The following is a 15,125-nucleotide window of genomic DNA, read 5'->3' as shown; positions in this document are numbered from 1 at the left end:
GGCTGTTCTACAACAAGAGACGCAGTTGCACAAACAGAGAGCTATTTCCTTTTAGCTGCTAAGTGGGTATACTTAATTGACAATAGTGCGACGTTCCGAATATTCAGTAATGGCGCTGTACACGAGGAACAGGTTGAACACGTTGCGCTTTCGTTTTAGTATAAATTTAGAACAATACTCAAATACCAGTGCATGAATGTCGCAATTTTAAATTCAGTGAGTCAAATCAACAAATGGCAGTGTTCGTAATTTAGCTTTAAGCTTAGTGGTGCTCTCCGCTCTTGAAAGAATGTTATCGTGGCCGAGTAATCAGGCTCACTGCACTGCGCCAGTCAATGCCAGTCATTTCACTCACAATTCACACAGTTTCCATTCGTCCGCCAGGGCAACCACACTTGCGTAGCGTCGTCGAATTCAATGTGTACAGTCTCACTGAACATCACAATATAATCATCAAATATCGCCATTGGGCGATAAGTTATCTTGTGCTATGACGCGGCGATATATTTTAAAGTTTTCACAAGATAAGCGGCCTTGTGGTGATTAAAATTTTACGGTACATGGGTAGAGAATGTGCGCGGACTGTCGTTTTTGTTGAAAGAAAAATACTGCCGTTATAAAGTGTTCTTATACTATGTCGTTATTTAAAAAGAAAGCGCCTAAATACACGCCGCCACCGGTACCACCCACACCAGTAGAAGATACTGAATCACAGTCTAATGGAGTCGATAATAACAACGGTACGCAGAAGTCACAACTGGTCTTCCACTGTCAGCAAGCTCACGGAAGTCCATTGGGCCTCATCTCTGGTTTCTCTAACGTCAAAGAATTATATGAGAAGATAGCAGAATGTTACGAATTTTCACCCGAAGATGTAAGTTACTTATTTGTTTTGTAGGTATTTATGGTTATCCTGAATTTGATTTAAGTATCTTATTTCATTGGAAACACCGTATGTCAGTCATCTGATTAGTCGTGGCAATTTTTTTGTAATGTTTATATCACTATGTATGCTTAAACATAATTTAACTTTATAATCCAATTAACTAATATTGATGTTTTACTTGTAGGTGTATCATTACGTATGCTTAAATCAACAATTATTATTAACACAATTTATGGTACTTGCTGTATGCCACATTGTACGGAAAATATGTTTCTTCGCAAAGCCTTACTATTTACTTATTACAGATATGACTAATACCTAATGATATTGTTACGTAAAATAAACTATAGGTGGAGTAGAAAAATTGCTGGGTATTTTCTACTCTAATCCACTATTATTGCTGTTAATGATGATCTAAGTACTGATAATGTATTCTCACATACTTAAATATTGACTCTACATCGTCTTCATACTTATATGTTCGGTATACACATACATATATACTTACGGTTCTTACGGTTTTTTTACCAGTGTGTTATTAACGATTTTACTGCCGATATCAAGTTCACCAATCCATGTTAGTCTGGTCTGTTTTGTGATCTAATAAGGTTATAATGATGACCTTGAACATTAAACAAAAATGTTAGGTATTTCCTATCTGTGTGCGTATAATGTTTCTGTCCTTATGCGGATTTTGCAACAATTTTTTTTGCTTTTGTATCTAGAAAAATAATAAAAGTTATAATTTATTTAATTTTGACTTTCTGATCTCGAGAGCGCATGGAAGAGTATGGAAGTTGTCTCGGCCTAATTTGATTTATTAACTCATCTTTTGTGATAGAATTAGAATCATTGAAATACAATAGTAAGAATTTTGAGCGGTATTACGGCTAACTTCACTCTCTTCCTGATAATGAACTATAAAAGTAACTATGTAATATAAAACGGCAAACAGGGTAAAATGAAGCAAAATATATAATAATTTATATTTATAAGTAATATTAACATATAGTTAATGTTGTATTGATTTTTGAAATTTGATGAAAAGTCAGCATTTTTATATGAATTCATTGAAACAAGAAAATTTAAACAAGAGTTTTATATTTCGACTCAGCTCAGCAGAATATTTATGGAATTTTCACACTTAAACAAATCGAAACATTATAAACAAAAAATACATTTTTTTCAGTAGCTCTTGCGTGGTTCTCGATCGAATAAATAACCAAGTTTTGTAAACTTATTATTTATAAATGAAAATTTAAATACCAGTTACTTAATTGGAGTTAGGTACAAAACAGCACATTGTAGATGAGCCCACCGCGTCCGTGAACACAAAAAACGAAGTAACGTAAGTAGGCCTCGAATACCAAATATATTTGGTAAATACCTATACTGGTTCCAATCGGGTATGGAATTCGGACGATGTACTCCTTAGAGTATATTTTATACACAATATCTATAAGTATTAAAATCCTATTTTAGAGCAGTCCATAAACTATTTTCGTCACGCCCGGCTTGCATTCAAATAACGACGAGGAATGTTATGTAATGTTATGGTTTTAATATATATTTTTTACTTTTGGAAATAGATTCTGTTACATTTATTTAAAATGTTGCCTTAAAAATGCCGGTCTAATAGACGCGCAAACGAACAGCTTAGTATCTCGCAGTTTGCCATAAATTTACATAAAAAGAGTGTTTCATTATTCAATAGTATTTTTGAAACCAACTATGAGTGTAACAAAATGTAAACCGCGATAAGAAAATATTTTACGTTAACAATGTTGGTGCGTCATCAACTAATGTTATTGTGTAATTTTGATCTATTAGCTAGTTACCTATTCACATTATGATTTATGGTGTCTAAGACTACTTAGTTTACCGTAAGATATTCCAATCAAATTCAATAAAAAAATTCGATTGTAAAACTTCTATAACTTAACAAATGTTGGGTTACTTGCTTGCAGTATAAATGTCTAAGATGGAAACAAAAATAACTCTCATTCCTTTCATCGTAAATGTCGAGCAGTAATAGGTACATACCTAGTACTACCTACAGCATACCTATGCTAGCAGAAATTATCATGATAAACGACCAGTACACCCGAAGTCTGCATATAGCTCACTTATCGCCTGTAAAGGTCAGCGGCGAAAATAGCATGGTCGCTAATTTCCTGATATTTTACGCCTTGTGAAAATATTCAAGGCTTCTTTACGACCAAGGTTTTATGGTGAGAATTTTGATAATAGGATTCAGGCAACTTCTTTTCAACATGATTGCTGAAGATTGCTGCAAACTGATTTGACTTGTATGTACTTGAACATTAACGAAACGTTTTATGTTTAACTTACGAGCACTTAAATTAATAGTCGATTATATTATCAAAGATTAATTGTTGCCCACGTGTTCGTTCGACTCGATTTCGGATCGTACTCATTCTCATATGTTTTCGGATCCTGTTGAACTTTAGAAGGATATTTGTGTTTCGATGATGACTAAATATATTATTGTTAGTAAATCTGTTTTATGACACTAAGTTGAAAGTGTCATTTCGTGCGGAACTACGCATGGCCGAGCCAGGAAGTGGATCGTCCGTCCCAGGGGCGCAGTCTCGCTCTCGTGTCATACAAACGAACACGGCAAGTGATGGAATGACTGCAGATACGCTTCGCCGGCGTATACATATGCCTGTGCGTTGACCTACTCCTCGTGGGTCAAGGACCGCATGAACTGTACACGTACATGTTGAGAAATCGCACTTGACCACACATACCTGCATATTAAGTTAAAACCGAACAAAAGCTCAGTATAACATCTAGATATACAATTATCGGCAATATGAAAGGTGCAGCCAAGCTCTTACTTATTGCTAAGATGTCTTTACAAACCGTGATTGAAGATAATGTCATACTGTGAGTTGACTGAGTCTGATGGGAGTTCAATCCAAAGCCGGATTTTAAGTAGCACCTTCTTTTACCATATTTGTGGGAGCTTACTGTTATACAAGCAGCAAGCAGCGGTTTGTCTGTATGTAGCTGTAGCGATTGCAGAACAAAAGTTATTTGACAAAAATCCGACTAAAGTTAATGACATTTACAAGTTTGAATATGTAGTACATGTTCCGAGCACCTAAATTTGCATGGTCGGTGTATTGAGCGCGAATACCCGTTATGGAATATCTTCCCTTGTCGTTTCCCCCAACTGTGCATTAGCTGTAGGCTATAATTTCGTCTACCTTTTTCGCAATTAAAAGAATCGTACAATTGTTAATTAAAATAATTAGTTGCATTGTTTTGAATGCTTTTCACAATAGTAACTAATAACGCCATAATTATTAAGTAAGTGATGTAAATATATGTATAACATAATGTGTGCTTAGTATCTGTTTCCAGCAGCTTCGTTCTAGAATGCCGGTTTTTTTTTATTAAATTTTTTGGAAGACAAACTATGTACACTATATAAAAACTAACCTTACAACTAAACACCATTTAAGTGTCTCCGAATTTTAATAACTAAACGCTTGTGACGTCGCATCGCCTAGAATATACCGTCGTATATCGATCATTAATGTATCCTTCATACAAACTTCTAACAAACTAATGATAAACGAAATCGTTCATGACCGTTGTTTTGTCAGTATCTATTATCTAATAGAATATATTCGCCAAAAATGAAAAAAAGAGTAAAGCTACATAAACCGTGAATATCCAAAATATGTTAAAGTTTCTTTTGAATTTTTTTGAACAGTTACTGCACTTTAGAATAAGCTAATCCTACTTGGTCCTTCCATTACGTCATTTAAATTGAAATAATATAAAAATTATATTAAATTCCATGAAATATGAAGTTGCTTTATTGCTTAGATGGGTGATTAAACTCACGGCCCGCTTGGAGGAAAACTTTAAAGAAGAAGTCAGGAAACCAATATCTCCACCCTGAGACATGAGGTTAAGGTCTCGATTTTATTCCACCCATCAAATCGGAACGCATAGCTTCATTGTGGCAAAAATAGCCAGAATGAACCTACAAGTGCGGGCTTACCGTTGTATACGTCTCAGTAAGTGGCGGTTGGTAATTACAGCACGTTGGTAGAATATTCAGTGAACGCCGCTGCCTATTCCCCGATGAGTCCCTTAGTCGCCTTTACAGAATGTCTAGTATAGAGTTTTTGTATAACATTATGTCAAGTCATATAGACCGCACAGATCTTCTCCATCATATCGAGGTGTGAAAGGGTATTTGATTTAAGTGACATTTCGCTTTATCTTTATAATTAAAGATGCGTTCTATTTGGTATTTATTGGCAGCAACAGTTCCATGTTTTTAATTGAACATCAATTAAGTTTACTCCGTTCAAATAGCTGAAGACGTTTTTTGTTATGATATTTATTCCAAATTTAAAACTTTAAATGGTTATCCTGTAAACTTGCATTTAATAAATGTCTCTTAAACCAAATAGACTTTCACCACTCGATATAGGTACTAAAGTACTTAAAAACCGAAGGCACACTAAACTATTACATGGACCTCCTTCTCCACCTCCATCAATCGATCGCTCATTGCTGAGCATCGTGATGCGACCGCCTGTGACCTTTCTTTGTGATATGTACCTCCAAGCCGCACCAATTTAAAACTGTTTCCTTAGCAAAATTGTTTATAGTTCTTACAAGTTCTCAAATAGTTATACCTAAGTCCATGCATCCATTTAATTATCCATTTAATCATTTAAATAACCTTACATATATAATGTTATCGAAAAACCTACTAAATATTGATTGCACATACATCCTAATAACGTGACATAATAAAGCAAAACATGTATAATAGATCTTTAAATTGTAATAAAAAAGTCACTGTCTGCCTATCTTTTTCTTCGTCTATTTCTCCTAAATCACGCAACTCTTTCTCATACAGTTTTCATTAATAGAAATGAGGATAAACAAGGAAGGTTAGAGTATATATATATAAATTATAAAGATTTTGGACAAAACGATTTTTGACCAAAACGGTTTTACTCATCAAAAAAATTATCGTATGTTTACATGTTTAAGGCTGGATAGATCTTAGGAGAAAGTGTGTGCAGAAGTAACTAGTGTAACTATAATATTATTGCATTTACATTATTATGCAATCATTTTAGTTCACATCTCACAACTATGTATTCTCACATACATGCTACTACCACGAATGAAAAGTTGTGAGTTTTTTTTTGCTTTTGCAGGCAGACTAGCATACGGCCTACCTGATGGTAAGTGGTTACCGTCGATCATGGACGCACAATACCTGGGGCACAGCCAAGTCGCTGCCTACCATGAAGTTGTCATGATACGACTTCTGTTTTGCGCTAACATAATAATAATTTGTCATTAGATCTAGTGTAATAAACTCATAAAACACATGTTCGTAGGACGTTTGAAGTATAAAGCTGATTTTCTTAAAATGTTAAGCAATCTCAATTTTAATGATGCGATATTATTTCTGTCGTTTCTAACACTTTACAGTTTAACGCGAGATTAAGGCGTAAAGCATTTTTAATCAGGTCTATGAATCGCGGAATTTGAAAAAAATACTAAGCATGTATTCCTCCCCGGAAAACCCTTCAATGTTTGGTCGGTTATTGTTCGCGCTAATGGGAAGATTTTTGTCTTATAGATTAAATGATTAAATATTATTGTAATGAATGAATAGTTCTAAAATAGCCAACAATTTTATTTATGAATGACGCTTATCATTCGAAATTAGTAGGTAACGATGATTAAAAAGAAAATTAATATTCTCGAGTCACGCGCAAAACTTGAGAGGCGTGGTTAATGATGTTTTATCTCGCTAGAATTACGAAAGCTTCATTACATTAAATTATAATAAAATCATGTCACCGAAACAAATTAGGTAACACAATATAGGCACAACATAAACCAATCACAAATGCATTACAGTATATAGCAAAAGTACATTAAATACATGCGCATGTGAAATATCACGCATGTGTTTTTTGAAATAGTATCATAAGTACTTTTAGAGTATTCTTAGTTTCTATAACAACTAATTTGATAAATCTATGGATATTTGTTTCAGATTCTTTTCTGTACTTTAAATACTCACAAAGTGGATATGAAAAAACTTCTCGGAGGGCAAATAGGATTAGAAGACTTTATTTTCGCGCATAGAAAAGGTCGACCAAAGGAAATAGAAATAGTTAAAACAGAAGATGCTCTAGGATTAACGATCACAGATAACGGAGCAGGTTATGCATTTATAAAAAGAATTAAAGAAGGCTCCATTGTTTCAAGAATACCACATATTGAGGTAAATGTTTATTGTTGTAGATGGACAGATGTTCTCACGGCCGATCAGTGTTCTTAGTGGGAGTTTTTTAACGTTCTCGATAACGTAAAAGTAAACTCAATATTTTTTTTTATTTTTCTATTGCATAGATAGGTGGACGAGCTCACAGCCCAACTGGTGTTAAGTGATTACCAGAGCCCATAAACATCTAAAACGAAAATGCCGCCACCCACCTTGAGATATGAGTTCTAAGGTGTCTAAAGTATAGTTACAACGGCTGCCCCACCCTTCAAACCGAAATTCATTACTGCTTCACGGCAGAAATAGACAGGGTGGTGGTACCTACACGTGCGGACTCACAAGAAGTACTACCATCAGTAAAAAAGTAAGGAGTTGAAACGTTTGCCTACGTTTGCCGCTAGGGACGCTATAGAGAACGTTAAAAAAATCGCCCTAAGCACACATCTTATTACCTAGTTTTCTGAGCTGATAAACACCACAATGTGAAAGACTTCGCCCACCTCCAGATCAAAATCTCAGTAATAGCGGTAGTCTTTCCATCAAAGTCTAAATTATTGATTGGTTCAGGGCATAAATTGGCATGATCGTGATTGTATATACTTTTGGCATTAGTGAGAGCTCAAAATATGCCATACTGCTAGTAGGTTTGCAAATTCATACGATTACTTTCTTGTTGTAAGTTGTTCGTGAACACATCGTAGGCGCGTATTTACCTGCTTAGTAAATTTGATTTAAGATTAGTTTCTTTAATAAATTTAAGTTACTATGTATGAAATGTGTTGTTAAATTAGTCAAATTCGTTTATATCAGAGTTATGTTAATCTTCTTTAATTAATTAAATTTGAAACCTTCATTCAGACGCTAAAGTCAGAATTCAAACTTTCTTGATCATAGATACCTTTCAGAGATAGCCGATCAATTATCTCGGTTACAAATCGTTTTGACATCGTTAGGGTTGTTAAGTAAAAAACAACACATTGCAAACAATTGAAATTAAAGAACTCGCTTAAACAGCAAACCGAACTAACATTTAATGTCATCTTTTTTATCTTGTTGCTACTGGTGTTAGAGCGAAGTTAAAGATTGTAGATACCTCTTACGGTATATTGGAATCAAGAATTTAATTACGGCTTCAATTTTATATTCCTCGTAAAAAAAAAAAATTAAGATTAAAATTTGTTCACCGCGTTATGGAAAACGCAAAAATAATTGTGAAGATATTCAAACGTTCAAAGCAGATTCATTCACAAGTCGACCGGAAATAATTCATTACAGTGCGTTAACTTGCTCGTTTTAATTTAGGTCGGAGATCATATTGAGAAATTGAATGGTGAGAATATGGTTGGGAAAAGACATTATGAGGTGGCAAAAATTCTGAAAGACATACCGAAGGGAACTACTTTTATAATGCGATTGGTGGAACCATTGAAGAGCGGATTCGGTAGCATCGGTCCTAAAACCGGTAGTGGGAGGTCAGGAAAAAAACAAAACTTTGGCTCAGGAAAAGAAACTCTACGTTTTAAAGCGAATGGCCAAGCAACAATTGAAAATGAGGTATGAAATTTATCATGTTTTTTTTTTCATTTTCCTTATATGTTAAACTGTGTGAGCACTCACTAAAACACTTCACGTGGAAGGAGGAGAGTACCTAGAAAAAAATTATAACCGTTTGGAATTTGAAGCCAACAACCAACCTACAAAAAGCCCTGTTGAACCGAGAGTCTGTTATTGATTTAACATTTTAATTACTTATTGTATAGTTGGGTTGACTACACGCCAGCCCACTTGGTTGGAACTCTTAGACATCACAATCTGAATACCTCTACCTACTTTAATTCATCAAAACATGATATATTAGTTACATTGTAGTTATATTGAATGACCACTGCCCCCTTCTTTAGCTGCATAGCTGCTTCGCAGTAAAAATAACTCATACGGTGGTACCTATCAGTGCGCGTGTATAATACTCCCTACCACCGGTTTTTATACGACCCAACTGATTGTAAATTTATGGTGAGGATGTATGAGTAATCTCTGATGACAGCAAAGTTATTACGTGTTGCATTTTTCCGCATTATTTTTATTTACTTAGTACGTACCGGCGTTCGTTATATCAATTTAATACTTACAAATCGTTGCTGTACATACTCTGGGGAATCCCTTAGTCGCATTTATGACACCTACAGGAAGTTGTATTCTGTGTCGAGGCTGCTATTCGACAGTACAAACACATTTACAAAATCTTTGCTAAATATAGTCAATAATTCAGTCGATAGTAAAATCAAAATTATTATTTTTTCAGCACGATGACAAATCAAAGGCTGGAATTGAAAAAATCAACGGTCTACTGGAATCATTTATGGGTATCAATGATAGTGAATTGGCATCGCAAATGTGGGATCTTGCCGAAGGAAAACAAAATTCTATGGAACTCGCAGAGGCTATCGATAACAGCGATCTTCAAGAATTTGGTTTTACAGATGAATTTATCATTGAACTATGGGGAGTTATAACTGATGCTAGATCTGGAAGACTCAGTTAGAACACAAAGACTCAGATTAAATTTACGCAAGTGCACTTATTGTGAATTAATTATGTATTTAGATCAAATTGAAACGTGTACCTATAGTACAATCGTGATTGTGATAAAATGATAATTTAGGAAGAATATATTTCATTATTACTAAATTGACGAACGCTTTTCGATACGATCTTTAAATTAACAAAAATGTAATTTTAAACAATTATCGATATCTCTATATTTTTGTGTTTATCATTATTTCCGATATGAAACTACACACAACAGGTTTCATCATCAATATCTTTGCCTAATGAATTATTTTATATCTAACTGATAATATCCAGCTATTAACGAATGTTTATTTATTATAAGGACGCGCTGACATTCGCATGTCTCTGTAGTAGGTGTGCAGTGTTTGTGTACCTATGATTGATGATAATAATTAGCCTATAGTCTATAGCAACACTATTTTTACTAAGAGCATTTATAGGTGCTATTTAAAAATATTACAATAAACATACTGCGTTTTATAAATTTTTAATTGTACTTGCAATGTAGTAAGTAATTATAAATTTGTGTGTGTTTAAGAAGTATTTGAGTTTTAGCGAGATTGATGATGTTTTTAACAAGTAGATGTTCATATTTTTGCACCTAATGTGTCTTTACTCGAGTCATTAGACTGTAAGTCACCTATGTGAAATAAAGTTGAATCTACTTTAATATAGTATTTTCTATAAAAACTGTAGTAATATAAGCTAGCTATATTGTTGAGGAATTACACTGAACATATTTTAACAATACTAAGCGTGGTAATAATGAGCTGAGATTTTTTTTCCATGCTACGATCACTTGGGAAGAACCATAGTCGAAGCGGGCAATGAGATCTCTGAGGTAAATCCATAGCCATTTGGACCCATTTGCATTAAGAAGAACCATTGAACCTTTGGACCTTGCAGTTGTTAATGGCCACTGGTGAAAAACCTCCTTAAGGTATATCTTACGAGTGAGCCGTAACCAGATGACTCTTTAAAATATAGGAATTTTAACAAATTATCAAGTCATAAACTGCTTATAAAGAAAGAGTACCTATGTAACTTATTGTGTCCGAAAATATAGCTAACTTATCTAAATAAAATAATTAGATTGTTACACTTCATGTCTAAGGCCTGTGTGTCAGGCGAGGCAATGTCATAATGTTCGGTTTAGACCTGTTAAAAATATTAAGAAAATCGATTTAATTTTTTATTAAATAAAAAAACCTCTAGAAATTAGTTAAATTTATTATATTTTTTTGCCAACCAATAGAATGGGTAAGAAATGTACTTTCGTATAAATCATTTTTCTCTATAGACATAGATGTTTGAATTATGGATGTGAGAATATATTTTTATTGCCTCTGTAGGCAGACAAGCATACGGCCTACTTGATGGTGAATAGTCCCTGTAGATCACAGACATCAGCAAGGTACAACCAAGTCGCTGCCTACTGCTGTGGACTCTCCTCTTTTGAAGAAGGACAACTCTATGAGCACTATGTGCTTGCGAAATAACGTAAATATGTAATATTAATGAGTAACGTTCATTCCAAAGCCGGATTGTACATGGCAAAAATATCTCTGGAAACGTCCTGATAAGCGCAGTGGTTCCAGATAGTGTGGATGAACTCTGTCCGGTAGCGGGTGGTGCGATAGTAAAAAGAAGATTAAGGGACTATCTCTTTTTTTTTCTTTTCTTGCTTAGATGTGTGGACGAGCTAACAGGCCACCTGGTGTTAAGTGGTTATTGGAGCCCATAGACATCTACAACGTAAATGCGCCACCCGTCTTGAGATATAAGTTCTAAGACCTCAGTATAGTTACAACGGCTGCCCTACTCTTCAAACCGAAACGCATTACTACTTCACGGCAGAAATAGGCAGGGTGGTGGTACCTACCCGCGCGGACTCACAAAAGGTCCTACCACCAGTAAACAACTCAGAGCACTTCAACTCAAAAACTGCATACGTGATCATTTTGAGCAATTCATCATTGAATATACTATATACTCGTTTTTACGAATTATTATTAAATATAATAATTAATAACTGCTTCAAGGTTTTGTTGGATACAAACAAAATTGAAGTTTGAATGTCTAATTTAACTTAATTAGAGATGAGTTTATATGTCGTTTTTTGTTTATCGGATGTTGCTTGCACTGAGTCAGATACATTGAAGACCTACATACTACTATATAGTCAGCTCTAACACTAATAGCAGACTTAGGGACTGCGGTAACCGTACTCGTCGAACTCGGCAAAGAGTTCTACATGCAACCTAACTCATGCATGAACCCGCTGAGTTTCTCGCCGGATCATCTCAGTGAGTCGCGTTTCGATCCGATGGTAGATTCTGCGAAGCACTGCTCTTGCTAGGGCCAGTGTTGGCAACGCTTTCGGTTTGAGCCCCGTGAGCTCACCTACACGTTAGGGTGAAGATGAAATAGCCTCTCAAGGCTATCGGCATAGGTAGGGAAAAAAAAAGTTTGCCGAGCAACTTGTGCTTTCCTTCCACTTTATACAATACAAAGGTTTTCATCTTCATCTTATCTACCATCCACCCTCCTAAGCTAATAAATAACTAATAGTATAAATTTTTTTTTTTGAGGTGAAAACTTCTTTAGAATCGTTGTGGTTTCAAACTGGATGCAACGGAAAAAACGACAGGTAAGAGACACAAATACAAAAATGTGTAGGATGAAGCCAGCAAAGAATGAGACAGAAATATATAGATAGATACATACTATTTAATACAGCGCCATCTGTGAGATTTTTTAATACTAACGTGTGTATGAAAGCTCTTGTAGTGAATTTTAATTTAGGATTATACGTGAAATTAAAATATCAATTCACAGAGGGCGCTACCTTACAATTATTTACTAATGACAAAATTTTACATATACTTAAGACGTTTAGGATAATTGTATTTTAATTTTGGAAGGTTTCACTTCTACCACGTGTGAATTGCACACATTTTAATTATTTTTTTTCCTACCTAAACTGGTAGCCTGGAGCGGCTATTCCAGCGTAACCGTGGCTAGTAGGTGAGCTCACGGGGCTCAAACCTGACGACGATGCTAACACGAACCCTAGCAAGAGTCGTGCTTCGCAGAATCTACCACCGGATCGGAAACGCGACCCACTGAGAAGATCCGGCGAGAAACTCAGTGGGCTGTGTCTGAGAGTTAATTTACTCGTCGAGCCCTTCGTCGCAAGCGACGGGTTCGACGAGAGCGGTGATCAGTGCTTGAAGTACCTAAAAGCACCGTTAGTGGATCGGGAGGATCCGAGATGACGTGTTTTGGGCGACGTCGACTGCTTTCCATTCTGTCCGCAGGATCGGGAATGTAGTTACCGGCGGCCACGATGAGAGGGTTCTCGTGTCGTGCCGCTTTATCGAAGTGGCGCATCGACGCCGACTGTAGATGCTTACTGATGGACTCTAAGTCCAGATCGTCATGGAGGTCGACGTTCCTGACGAACCACGGGGCTCCGACGGCTATCCTGCAAAAACGGGATTGAATAATTTGGAAGGATTTTAAGTGAGTGCGGGCCGCGTGAGCGAACACTACACTTGCATAGGTCATGACGGGGCGTATGCAAGTTTTGTAGAGTGTCACCTTATTTCTAAGGGACATTTTACTTCGCCTGCATATCATCGGGTAGAGACGTCCTAGAATGAAGGCGGCACGATCGCGTACCGTCTTAATATGGGGGCGGAATGTCATCCTTCTGTCGAGGGTGACGCCTAAATATTTGACCTTCGGGGCCCACGGTATGGGCTGGTCGAACATCGTGATTGGGCGAATGGCGGAGGCGGAGGTGTCGACGCGCCTAGACGGGAGAGGGATGCTCAACGTGGTGTTCGGAGGGCGACCCCTTTTGAAGAGCACCGCTGTGCTTTTCGTGGGGTTGATGTCGATGCGCCACTTCCGGAACCACTGTCCCATGGTGGTAGCTGCGGTCTGAAGTCGTCGATGAAGCAACGCCTTCTTCCTACACGAGTAGTGGATGGCGGTGTCATCGGCGAAGAGCGCCAGATGGGTCTCCGGAGACCGGGGTATATCATTGATATACAAACTGAATAGTAACGGGGAGAGGGCGATGCCTTGCGGGAATCCGGCTGTGACGTGTTTTAAAAAAACTAACAAAATACGCTTTTATAGAAAATCCAACTAAAAAATAGAAAATGTCAAATTGAAGCTCTCAAATTTTTTTTTACTGAAATAAATATTTTTTTGATATACAGAACATACTTAAATATTACATATTCAAAGAAACAATCTATAAAAACGAAAATAGCCGCTTTGGTTATCAGTAGCCAAACGATAAAACTATGTCGCCTGATTAGCTATTTAGGAGCGACAATGGCGAGAAATCGCCACATCTGGCAACCCTGAATAAATATACAAAGTTTCCGTTAATTTTTTTTATTTTTTTTTATTGCCTTTGTAGGCAGACGAGCATACGGCCCACCTGATGGTAAGTGGTCACCGTCGCTCATGGACGTCAGCAATACCAGGGGCAGAGCCAAGCCGCTGCCTACTATAATATAAGTTAATCCGACGTTTTGAAGGGGTCAAAATCATGTTCAAAGATTCCGTTACAAACATACATACATACGTCTGAAGCTAATAAAAGCCTATTAAAAAAGGCAGTCTTATTTTTTACTACAAATCATATTACGGTACTTTAGAAACAACAGAATTCAAGGACTGACTGAAAAATAGTTTGTTCGTTATGTTCAAGTACTCTATATTCCGAAACTATTTAATTGTGAACATTTTTATTTCATCAAATCTTTTAAGTAAAACACTACCTATCTAAAGTTTTCAGCTTAATTATAACGTTTGTGAGATTTCCTGTATAAACTTGTGCAGCGAATAGACAAGATTTCTTCGACAAAGCAGTGCGATACGATAACCCTCTTGGCCGCCTCTATCCATTCGACCCAGGCGACGAGGCAACGCAAAACCGCCGTTGCCCAAAACATTTCCTATCGGATCCTTACGATCCACTCTCGGTGCTTTTAGATCCTCCAAGCATCGGTCATCGTTCTCCCAACCGATCTTCAACCCATTAAGGCTTCCCCAGATCCTCTCAGTCGGTCGCGATTCCGATCCGGTGGTAAATTCAGGTACACACTGCTCTTATTAAGGCTAGTGTTAGCAAATTCTGTCAAGTTCAAGTGGAGCCCCGTAAGCTCACTTACCCATCCGCACTTAGTTGCAATAGCCTCTTTTTTTTGGGTCTAAAACCTTCTGTCGCTCAATAACCCACGTCCGAACCTCGCATGAGACAGAACTCATGAAAAGGCAAAGGGGTGAAAGTGAAGTGCTTAATGTGGAGCACGTCTTTCCCATCATCCTCCCCATCGG

At 36.6% G+C, this 15,125-nt stretch overlaps 1 protein-coding gene across 1 annotated transcript; it reads left to right on the top strand.

Moving 5' to 3' along the window:
* On the top strand, positions 1–10,991 carry kermit (PDZ domain-containing protein GIPC-like protein kermit). The gene is made up of 4 exons (XM_089736738.1): positions 1–874; positions 6,963–7,193; positions 8,496–8,747; positions 9,496–10,991. The coding sequence occupies exons 1-4, from the start codon at positions 635–637 to the stop codon at positions 9,733–9,735; spliced, it is 963 nt and encodes a 320-aa protein (XP_089592864.1). The 5' UTR covers positions 1–634; the 3' UTR covers positions 9,736–10,991.
* The last annotated feature ends 4,134 nt before the right edge of the window (positions 10,992–15,125 follow it).

Source organism: Bombyx mandarina, chromosome 22 (assembly GCF_030267445.1).
Source record: "Bombyx mandarina strain Sakado chromosome 22, ASM3026744v2".
Lineage (NCBI taxonomy): Eukaryota > Metazoa > Arthropoda > Insecta > Lepidoptera > Bombycidae > Bombyx > Bombyx mandarina.
Note: the sequence above shows the minus strand (reverse complement) of the source record. Positions and strands in the feature narration are given on the sequence as shown.